The sequence below is a fragment of the Ranitomeya variabilis genome, chromosome 2 (assembly GCF_051348905.1).
Source record: "Ranitomeya variabilis isolate aRanVar5 chromosome 2, aRanVar5.hap1, whole genome shotgun sequence".
NCBI classification, from domain to species: domain Eukaryota; kingdom Metazoa; phylum Chordata; class Amphibia; order Anura; family Dendrobatidae; genus Ranitomeya; species Ranitomeya variabilis.
In genome coordinates this window covers 720,534,562-720,547,057 of record NC_135233.1, presented here as the reverse complement: position 1 = coordinate 720,547,057, position 12,496 = coordinate 720,534,562, and the positions used below count along the sequence as shown (strand labels likewise).

Below are 12,496 nucleotides of genomic sequence, written 5' to 3'. Positions count from 1 at the left end.
GAAACGGGAGAAAAACAGTGACCATCGAGCCTGTCTAGGGTTCAACCGCTTGGCAGACTCAAGATAAGTCAAATTCTTGTGATCCGTCAAGACCACCACGCGATGCTTGGCGCCCTCAAGCCAATGTCGCCACTCCTCGAATGCCCACTTCATGGCCAACAACTCCCGATTGCCAACATCATAATTACGCTCAGCAGGCGAAAACTTTCTAGAAAAGAAAGCACATGGCTTCATCACAGAGCCATCAGAACCTCTCTGAGACAAAACAGCCCCTGCTCCAATCTCAGAAGCATGAACCTCGACCTGAAAAGGGAGCAAACATCTGGCTGACACAACACAGGAGCTGAAGAAAAACGACGTTTCAGCTCCTGAAACGCCTCAACGGCCGCAGAGGACCAATTCACCACATCCGCACCTTTCCTGGTCAAATCAGTCAATGGTTTGACAACACTAGAAAAATTAGCGATAAAGCGATGGTAAAAATTTGCAAAGCCCAGGAATTTCTGAAGGCTCTTCACAGATGTAGGCTGAGTCCAATCATAAATGGCCTGGACTTTAACTGGATCCATCTCGATAGTAGAAGGGGAAAAAATAAAGGCCAAAAAGGAAACCTTCTGAATTCCGTCTGAAGAGACACTTAGACCCCTTCACAAACAAGGAATTAGCACGAAGGACTTGGAACACCATTCTGACCTGCTTCACATGAGACTCCCAATCATCCGAAAAGACCAAAATATCATCCAAATATACTATCATGAATCTATCCAGATACTTTCGGAAGATGTCATGCATAAAGGACTGGAATACAGATGGCGCATTAGAAAGCCCGAATGGCATCACCAGATACTCAAAATGACCCTCGGGCGTATTAAATGCGGTTTTCCATTCATCGCCCCGCTTAATACGCACAAGATTATACGCTCCTCGAAGACCTATCTTGGTAAACCAACTAGCCCCCTTAATCCGAGCAAACAAATCAGACAATAGAGGCAGAGGGTACTGAAATTTGACCGTGATTTTATTAAGAAGGCGGTAATCTATACAAGGTCTCAGAGAACCATCCTTCTTGGCCACAAAAAAGAACCCTGCTCCCAATGGTGACGACGACGGGCGAATATGCCCTTTCTCCAAGGACTCCTTTATATAGCTCCGCATAGCGGCGTGTTCTGGCACAGATAAATTGAAAAGTCGGCCTTTAGGAAACTTACTACCAGGAATCAAATTAATAGCACAATTACAATCCCTATGAGGAGGCAGGGCACTGGGCTTGGGCTCATCAAATATATCCTAGTAATCCGATAAAAACTCAGGTACTTCAGAAGGAGTGGAAGAAGAAATTGACAACGCTGGAACATCACCATGGGCCCTTTGACAACCCCAACTAGACACAGACATAGATTTCCAGTCCAATACTGGATTATGGACCTGTAGCCATGGCAAACCCAACACGACCACATCATGCAAATTATGCAACACCAAAAAACGAATATCTTCCCAATGTGCAGGAGCCATGCACATGGTCAACTGGGTCCAGTACTGAGGCTTATTCTTGGCCAAAGGCGTAGCATCAATTCCCCTTAATGGAATAGGATGATGCAAGGGCTCCAAGAAAAAACCACAGCGCCTGGCATACTCTAAGTCCATCAAATTCAGGGCTGCGCCTGAATCCACAAACACCATAACAGAGTAGGATGACAAAGAGCAAATCAAAGTAACGGACAAAAGAAATTTAGGCTGTATAGTACCAATGGTGACAGACCTAGCGGACCGCTTAGTGCGCTTAGGACAATCAGAGATAGCATGAGTGGAGTCACCACAGTAAAAACACAGCCCATTCTGACGTCTGTGCTCTTGCCGTTCAGTTCTGGTCAAAGTCCTATCACATTGCATAGGCTCAGGCCTCTGCTCAGAGGACACCGCCATATGGTGCACAACTTTCCGCTCCCACAAACGCCGATCGATCTGAATAGCCAAGGACATTGATTCATTCAGACCAGCAGGCTTGGGGAACCCCACCATAACATCCTTACGGCCCTCAGAAAGACCCTTTCTGAAAATCGCTGCCAGAGCACACTCATTCCATTGAGTAAGCACAGACCACTTTCTAAACTTCTGACAATACAGGTCCTTCTCAAAAAATTAGCATATAGTCTTAAATTTCATTATTTACCATAATGTAATGATTACAATTAAACTTTCATATATTATAGATTCATTATCCACCAACTGAAATTTGTCAGGTCTTTTATTGTTTTAATACTGATGATTTTGGCCTACAACTCCTGATAACCCAAAAAACCTGTCTCAATAAATTAGCATATTTCAACCGTCCAATCAAATAAAAGTGTTTTTTAATAACAAACAAAAAAACCATCAAATAATAATGTTCATTTATGCACTCAATACTTGGTCGGGAATCCTTTGGCAGAAATGACTGCTTCAATGCGGCGTGGCATGGAGGCAATCAGCCAGTGACACTGCTGAGATGTTATGGAGGCCCAGGATGCTTCAATAGCAGCCTTAAGCTCATCCAGGGTGTTGGGTCTTGCGTCTCTCAACTTTCTCTTCACAATATCCCACAGATTCTCTATGGGGTTCAGGTCAGGAGAGTTGGCAGGCCAATTGAGCACAGTAATACCATGGTCAGTAAACCATTTACCAGTGGTTTTGGCACTGTGAGCAGGTGCCAGGAAGCATGAAGTGCTCCAAAATCTCCTGATAGCTAGCTGCATTGACCCTGCCCTTGATGAAACACAGTGGACCAACACCAGCAGCTGACATGGCACCCCACACCATCACTGACTGGGTACTTGACACTGGACTTCAGGCATTTTGGCATTTCCTTCTCCCCAGTCTTCCTCCAGACTCTGGCACCTTGATTTCCCAATGACATGCAAAATTTGCTTTCATCAGAAAAAAGTACTTGGGACCACTTAGCAACAGTCCAGTGCTGCTTCTCTGTAGCCCAGGTCAGGCGCTTCTGCCGCTGTTTATGGTTCAAAAGTGGCTTTACCTGGGGAATGCGGCACCTGTAGCCCATTTCCTGCACACGCCTGTGCACGGTGGCTCTGGATGTTTCCACACCAGACTCAGTCCACTGCTTCCTCAGGTTCCCCAAGGTCTGGAATCGGTCCTTCTCCACAATCTTCCTCAGGGTCCGGTCACCTCTTCTCGTTGTACAGCGTTTTCTGCCACATTGTTTCCTTCCAACAGACTTACCATTGAGGTGCCTTGATACAGCACTCTGGGAACAGCCTATTTGTTGAGAAATTTCTTTCTGGGTCTTACCCTCTTGCTTGAGGGTGTCAATGATGGCCTTCTTGACATCTGTCAGGTCGCTAGTCTTACCCATGATGGGGGTTTTGAGTAATGAACCAGGCAGGGAGTTTTTAAAAGCCTCAGGTATCTTTTGCATGTGTTTAGAGTTAATTAGTTGATTCAGAAGATTAGGGTAATAGGTCGTTTAGAGAACCTTTTCTTGATATGCTAATTTATTGAGACAGGTTTTTTGGGTTATCAGGAGTTGTAAGCCAAAATCATCAGTATTAAAACAATAAAAGACCTGACAAATTTCAGTTGGTGGATAATGAATCTATAATATATGAAAGTTTAATTGTAATCATTACATTATGGTAAATAATGAAATTTAACACTATATGCTAATTTTTTGAGAAGGACCTGTACATTTCAGCATCATCCTGACCCTGACATAGAGCCAGCAAGATTTTCTCTGCCTGATCCACAGAATTTGGTTCGTCATAGAGCAATCCAAGCGCCAGAAAAAACGCATCTACATTAAGCAATGCAGGATCTCCTGGCGCAAGGGAGAATGCCCAGTCTTGAGGGTCACCACGCAACAAGGAAATAATGATTTTTACTTGCTGACTAGGGTCACCAGAGGAGCGAGGTTTCAGGGCAAGAAACAGTTTACAATTATTCTTGAAATTCAGAAACTTTGATCTATTCCCAGAAAACAAATCAGGAATTGGGATTCTAGACTCTAACATAGGATTCTGAACTATATAATCCTGAATGCCTTGTACCCTTGCAGTGAGATTATCCACACAAGAGGACAGACCTTGAATGTCCATATCTACACCTGAGTCCTGAACCACCCAGAGGTTTAGGGAAAAAAAAAGACTAAACACACTGCAGAGGAAAAAAAAAATGGTCTCAGAACTTCTCTTATCCCTCTATTGAGATGCATTAACACTTTCTGGCCAGTTGTACTGTTATAGCTTGACCTGGTGGTTAGGAGCACCGGGAATGACCTGATAGTCAAAACTGCAAAATAGAGCGAGCTCTGGGAAGTGGGAGCTCTGCTGACAGCAGCCCTAATCTATTATCACACACACTAGAATTAGCCGTGGATCGTACCTGACTCTGCCTAGACGACTCTTCACAGCCTGAGAGGTAACTTCCCCTAAAGAGAAATATAGCCTCACCTTGCCTCAGAGAAATTCCCCAAAGGAAAAGAGCAGCCCCCCACATATATTGACTGTGAGTTAAGAGGAAGGCACAAACATAGGAATGAGACAGGTTTCAGCAAAGGAGGCCCGACTTACTAAATAGACAGAAGATAGATAAAGGGATCTTTGCGGTCAGCACAAAAAACTCCAAAAAGCCACGCAGAGTGAGCAAGAAACCCCCCGCGCCGACTCACAGCGCGGTAGGTGCCACTCTGCAACCCAGAGCTTCCAGCTAGCGAGACAATATCATGATAGCCAGCTGGACAAAACTTAGCAGGTACTCAGAAATATATTCAGCACAGAAATGAACAACAAATGAGCTTAACAGGGACTTAGCTTCTGCTGAAGTAGACAGGTCATCAGGAGATCCAAGTGAGATCTGAACCAGTACAGATACATTGACAACTGGCATCAGGTAACGATCTGAGCAGAGTTAAATAGAGGAACCAGCCCAGTCTTTAAACGATGCAGCTGAGGAAGCCACCTCCAGACCAGCAACTCCACTTTCAGCCACTAGAGGGAACCCACGGACAGAACTCACAGAAATACCATTCCTGACCACAGGAGGGAGTTCCAGAACAGAGTTCACAACACAGGGCTCCATTAGTAGTGGTATCATACTGCAGCGCCCCAGAGTCCTGGTCATTGTAGTAATGTCGCTCTTCCACCAGGGGGAGTGATGTTACGTCTGATGGTACTAAAGGAGTTCACCTTGCCAGGTATCACAGTCACACACTACACTTTACACTCCAGTCCACCAGGGGAGCAAAGCTTCTATCTACTAGGGCACTCCTCACACACGGGTAAAACTGGAGGGTTGGATAGGAAGTTAGAGGGAGAAGCAGACTGGGCTTCGACCAGATAACACCGAGGAAGAAGCAGCCTGGGTTTGACCCAGAGAGGTCCTGTCAGGGGTGGGATCCTGACAGAGGCCTAGCAAGAGATAGAACGTTACGGAGCTGCGCCTGCACATCATTGCGGCAGCATCCTAAGAAAGGACACGAAGCGAAGTATATTGTGGAGAGTGAGAACCGAAATCACAGCACAAGGAGATAATACCGGGAGGAGTCCTGCCCCGAGGTCGGCAGCCTCCTTCCGAGGCGCGTAGCCGGTGGCCGGAACACCGAGGGAGTACTGACTATTATGCATTACTCCAGACAATGGCAGGACAGTCAATTCCAAGTTGGCTGCCCAACCTAAATACCTAAGAAGACACGGAGGCAATTGTGGGAGAGGGGCGTCTTTAGGGTCCCTATAAATTAACTCCAGGCCTACCCCGTCATACGGGTTGTCCTATCCATATCATCTGGGGGACAGAGAGAGAGAGAACATCAAAAATATCTACAAAGGTTGTGAGGACTTTCCCGTGGTGCTCAGCAGGGAGGTACTACAACACACAGGCGCTAGTAGGAAGGCTACTGATTTCCTCCTGGCTAAGGGAACTCTGGATGTGCCTTCGGACCGGCCGGATTCAGCCAGCCCCGTGAGCGGTACTCTGGACTGCGGACGCTGAAGTCTTCAGAAAAAGGTAAAGAGACTGCAACCTTTGTGTCCTCGTTATTCATCGCGCCTCACAACGATCACTATCATCATCCACACACTTTGGGAAGCCCTGGGGACATACTTCACCTGTGGGAAGGTATACCATCTGGCTGCCATTCCATCACCCCAGCGGACCCCCAGCAGCGTCGGTCACCCTGACTGAATACCACAGGTGGCGTCACGAACACCAGACAAACTTACACCTTTAATTGGGCGCCCCTCAGCAGGGCCACGGACCGGGTCGGGCCACCGTGACATCCCCAGAACCGAGACCGAGGGACCCGGTGCCGAGTACCCCATTGCCCTGCGCCTGGGGGCGATCCAATACTACAAACCAAGATATAACAATGCATATAACCATTGTGCAAATGACCATGTGCAAACATGCAAGTAATAGTAGAAAAAATAATAATGATAACAGTGTATAAGTTCAACAATATAATGATATAGTTGCCAAATGAAGCGCTCCTGGGGGCCCACCAACACCCGACGTGCGTTTCGTACCGACGAACGTTGTGAATTCTCTGCACGATGTGGGCAGTGCATGGACGCTTCCGCTGCCCATTCTGCAGTCTGGGGAGGAGGGGGCGGAGCTTCGGCCGCGCATGCACAAAAAAAGTTACATTGAACTTTTTTTGTGACGACGGTCCGCCAATTACCGACGCATCCAGTGCACGACGTATGGAACGTGTGTGCATATGCAGCGCCCCAGAGTCCTGGTCGTTGCAGTACTGATGCTCCGCCGCTAAGGGGGGCTATGGTACGTCTGATGGCACTGAAGGAGTTCTTCTGACCAGGTATCACAGTCACCAATACACTTCACAGTCTGGCCTCTAGGGGGAGCTAAGGGTTCTATGTATTAGGCCAGTCCTCACAATCTGGTAAAACTGGGGGTTAGGCAGAAAGTTAGACAGAAGCTGACTGGGAATCGAACAGGCAACATCCTGTGGCAGAGGGTGTTGCGGGGAGAGACTCAGGGGGGTCCCTGTCAGGGGTGGGATCCTGACAGAGGCCTAGCGAACAGAGAGAACGTTACGGGACCGTGCCTGCACGAGATAGCGGCGGTACCCCAAGAAAGGACAAGAAGCGAGGTTCATTGTGCTGAGTGAGAAACGAGATCAACGCAACAAGGAGAAATACCAGTAGGAGTCGTGCTGTAAGACGAGGCAACATCCTACTGAGGCGCGTAGCCGGAACGCCGAGGAAGTACTAGGCTCCAAGCAATACTTCAAACCTACGGCAGGACAGTAAGCTATAGGCGGGCTGTCTCACACAAATCACCTACGAAGACACAGGGGGCAACAATAGGAGAGGGGCGACGCTAGGGTCCCGGAAGAACTCCGAGCCTACCCGTCATACGGGTGCGTCCTAGCCATATCATCTGGGGGACGAAGCAGAACATCATAATCGAGTTGTGAGGGAACTTCAGAAACAGACACAACAGTTGTGGGGACTATCCCGTAAGCACAGCAGGGGAGGACCACAACACACAAGCACTAGAAGGTAGGCACAGATTTCCACCTGCAAAGGGAACTGGAGGTGCCATCGGACCGGCTGGACTTGCGCAGCCCGGTTAACCGTATTCCGGACTGAGGATCCTGGGACCTTCAGTAAAGAGGTAAAGAGACTGCAACCTGGTTTCCTCGTTATTTACTGCGACCTGCACCGCACCACTACATCATCATCACCATTCCCTCCACCTTCATTGTACGCCCCTCAGCAGGGTCACGGGCCGGGCCTAGCCACCGTGACAATCCCAGAGCAGAGACTCAGAGGCCCGGTACCGGGTACCCCTCGGCCCTGCGGCAGTGGGGGCGCTACACATACGTCATGATGCGTCGCTAATACAAGTCTATGGGCAAAAAACGCATCCTGCGGGCAACTTTGCAGGATGCGTTTTTTGCACAGAACGATGCATTGCGACGTCTTCAAAAAGACTGAAATGTGAAAGAGGCCTAAGGCAGAAAGCTAAAGGTTTGCACTGGTAAAGGATAGATAAGATATAGCTCTGCATGCTATCATTGTGAATTAGAAGATAAATAAGGTAACTTATGTATAGTCTTCTTACCATTTCCAGATTTGATCATGGTGATTTTTTTTATTATTCTTTTGTATTGTATACAAAGCATTTTGCAATGCAACACCAGAGAGATACAAGTATATGAATGCACAATGACGCATATTTCATTTAGGCTTTAATAAAAAAAAAGCATTCATATGTAAAAAGAATTACATCTTGTAAATAAAGCATGCACATTGGAATAGATGCATATACAAAACTGAGAGTACTAGGAAGCACTATCTCGACTCCATCTCTTTCATGAACACTTTACTAGTATATGTTCAGTACTACTAATAAATAATTTTATCTACAGGAAAGTAATGGACAATAAGGAGTTAGACCTGTGGAAACTGGCTTACAGTGGATCATGCGGTGACATTTGTGTTTGGAAATCTACCGCTTTGGATGGAACATTTCAGTTCAGAGCAGCAGCTGCCAACATGATAGGTCTCGGAAATTACAGTGACATTAGTGAAGATATTCTGCTATTCAAAGGTAGCTACAAGTTTGTCATAATCATAAGACCTTTATTTAATTTTTTAGTATCTATAGCTGATGTAGCAGCTGCAATGGGGCTCTATAATTGGGAAAGGGGCATTTTCACTCAGTGACAAGCCACAGTTAATATTGATTATTGCTGGTGGAAAGTGAAAACGGAGAAACTTAGGATGGATTCACACATCCAATTGTCACAGTCCAAGTACACCTTGCTATGCGCAGACTGGCCATTGCCATTGGTCCCCTAACTTGAACTTGACAGCTTACGAGGCTCAGGAGACCTGCAGCCAGTCCATGCACAACAGATTGTGATACATGGATGATTGAATGTAACCTTTGACAGATCTATGGGAGGCGAATAAAGTGAAGAACAGACACAGGGCTTAGACAGACAACCAAAATAATATTCTCATCTTCTTGGGTCAACCATGACAAAGCCCTAAAATAAATCTGAAATTGATTAAATTAAAGTAAAGTTGTCCAGGATTTAATTAAATATGTGTTGAAAGCAGACAATATTTTAAAATTAATAAATAAAATGTAAAATATTTATTTTTCCAATCCCAGCCCCATTGCTCCACAGGTCTCTGTCGATACTACAGCCATGACTTTGCTGAAGTCTTTCACATCACTCTTGCAGCCAGCAGCCTTGATGTATAATTTGATACATCAGCTAATGTTTCCATTATGACGATATCAAACAGGTGTACTAAAAAGGCTTTTTATATATAAATCCTGTTTTCCACAAATAGTTTCTCTACCCAGCTTTAGAAAAATGTTTATTTTAACACATTCATCATCCTAGAAAAATCTGGTCATTTTCAAATATATTTCATATGAGTATATGGTAGCCTGTTCCCTTTGTTGTCTTTCTGTAAGTCAATAGATTGTATAAAAGTTAGACTGAAATAAAATACAATGGGTTTTATTCTTTGATCAAAACTGGATGATAGAAAAATTGGACTTGTCTGAAGTAAGGGTAGTTCATTAAAAAATATAACAGTTTAAAATAAAGGTCAGAGTATTTCAGATGAATATTGGATTGACTGGAGTTGCAGATACAATAGAATTTATTTACGAGGTTATCATGGCCAAGTATGAAAGTCTCCCATATATATCTTGGCTTACAGATAGGTAACAGCAAACACTGCAGATGCATGAAGCACATATACTATGGCCAGTGGAGTAACATATTTACCAAGGATATTGTGTGGATTACCATAAATAAAGGCATAAGCAAAGAATATCTACCATCCATTTGAACTGCTTTATTCCTCTACTGCCAGCGTAGGTGATACCCCCCTAAAATAGGGCAAGTGTGGCAAGAGTGTAGTATCCATTACATTTATGATGTGTGTAGTTGGTAGGTTTTATCAGACGTTAGAAGTGTTTATTGAAGACAAGTATTGTGCAGATAAAAAGTTCTGAGTTTAGAAAGTGAAAAGAGAGGGATGGATGCTCCCTAGTGTAATACTGCAAGTGATAAGAACAATATGAATGTAGAGGATGTCCTCTCACCTATTGGAGTTGCACTGTGGGTACAACACCATAATAGATTTGGGGGACAATGTCAGAGAACAAACTGGAGCTTATGTATATCCCAAAAAAGTATACGGCTTACTTCTTATAAAACGTATACATGTTTAAACATATTTAAAAATTGTTATAATCACTTAAAGATCAGAATAGGGAGAATGGTGACGACACAAATGTGTAACAGGACAAAGAGGCACTTAACACTAGATGATTGTACAGAGAATTTATGTATAGCTTTATATGCCACCACAGTCCAATATAAATCACAGTGGATTGCAGTTAGCTGATTCCCAGGGGGAGAGTTGTCAGAAACGCTGTAAAGTTATTTCATGTGAAAGCATCTAATTATATAATATGGTGGTGAAAATTTCTGATTTACAACTGTACCCAAATACAAAGACAGATGTCAAAAAGAATCACATATTGTGATGGAAGTAGATGCTTGTGTTGCCAGATCACAGCACCATACCCTGGGCAGGTGCTTCTAACGGAACAAATAATAACAATACCATTGAATGCATTATTGCTCACCTATAAAGTGTAGGAGTCGCCTGTATTCGCTGGTCCAGCCCCAAAGCGCGTTTTGTGTCAGCTTCCTCAGGGGAGCAATCAGTTGTGCTTCTGGGCGGGCCTGTGGGCAGCTCTCGTCTTGGTTTCTCTGGCTTTAAAACACTTATTAAACACAGTAATAGATATATATCACTAATCATAGAAATAGTGTAATGAGTCTAATAGACAGTGAGTGATATATATCTGCTGTTATAAGGAAAAATGGCAGACCATTTGGAAATGAGTGTAAAACCAAAGAAGAAAGGGACCGAACAAATGTCAAGGGAGAAATAGGACAATTAAAATTAAGGCTAAAATACCTTTATTAATAGGGGTAGTAAAATGTAACACTACAAGCCAAAGAGGTGCCCTTACAGATTAAGAACATGATTATACACAGTGGTAAAATATCTCATAATTAAATACAAATTTAAATTAAAAACCAACTCATCATGTATTGTATACAAAATAGAAATCTAAATACAATGACATAAATATTTGAGAGCTCAAAGAAAGACAGAGTATATTGTTACTATGACCAGAAATAATAGTGAAAAATAGTAAAAAATAAACATAATATCAGGGAAATGATGAATTTTGCAAGAATGGCTAACACTGAAATATACCAGAGGAAATCACTAGAAAAAAAATCACTCAACAATTGCACATACAGGGGTGATAAAAAATATATAAATGCAGGCGAAATCAAAGTGTTGATTGGGAGTTATAGGTAGTTAGGTCACACTGAATCTCGCAAAAAATGCAGGTGCAAAATGAACAAGGAGAATAAATACAAGGGTAAATAAGTTAAATTAGTGATTGCAATAAATAGTATTAAATGTTCACAATAAATCAGCTGACTAAAAATAGAGCAGATTAGAAGTGGAGCAGATGCAATGCATTGCAAAACATGATCAAAATAAGTCATATAGAGCTTATAATTATATGGATAGGGGATGCAGAGCCTGTAAGACATAGGCAGTAAAAAGATTGGGCAGAGGTATTATGAGGTATAGGACAATAGATTACCTGGGTGTAAGGTGGTCACTGTGCGGCGCATACCCCGACGTGCGTTTTGGAACTTTTCCTTTGTCCTCTTTATTTCTCTGGCCTAGAGCACCAAGATAAGACTCTGCCTACAGTCCCGCCATGGAGTACAAGCATCTCATTAACTGAAAACCTCTAACACTGATTACGCTAGAACCACAAGACAGATTTCTTCACCCCAGGTATCATTTTAATCAGCGTCATCCTGACAATGCCTATAGTTTTCTTAGCAAAATCATGGAGACAGGTTCGCTTTAAGTATAGATCTTCATGTCTACTCATCAGTACTGTAGAGTCAATCCAATTCAAATTGGAAGGTTAGGGAGGAGAACAGATAAGTAGGTGCAATCTACACCAACTGCAATGGGCATCTGAGTATTGTTTGTTTGGAGGAATAAACCATCATGAGCAAAGTGAATATATAGAACTTGATGTTTTATTGGCAGAAATCTACAACGCTTTTCGATTCCAAATGCAGGAATCTTTTTCAGGCATAAAAATACATCTGTTTGATTTTAAATATAAACCAATAAATCCGCGACACGTGTTTCAAGGTATTTGCACATCTTCAGAGCAATGAAAAGTAGTAGACCGGCACTGGACACTTGAGATAGCAGCGGTAGGTGAGTATATTAATACACTCACAATATATTTCATGCACATACACACATTTAATGAATTCAAACCTTTGTGGGAGGGCTTCTTTAAGGACACACACCAATGCCAATGTTAAAATTCTGTGATAGCTCAGGATTTTTCCATGTATACTCACAAAGCAAATTTAATTCTTCTA

At 43.6% G+C, this 12,496-nt stretch overlaps 1 protein-coding gene across 1 annotated transcript in view; it reads left to right on the top strand.

Annotated features, from left to right (window-relative positions):
• The window catches only part of ROS1 (ROS proto-oncogene 1, receptor tyrosine kinase), a 367,389-nt gene that overhangs the window by 291,378 nt on the left and 63,515 nt on the right, over nt 1-12,496 (top strand). The window contains exon 34 of the mRNA XM_077281692.1: nt 8,387-8,568. Coding sequence (XP_077137807.1) covers nt 8,387-8,568 — 182 coding nt within the window. The remainder of the gene's footprint in view (nt 1-8,386; nt 8,569-12,496) is intronic.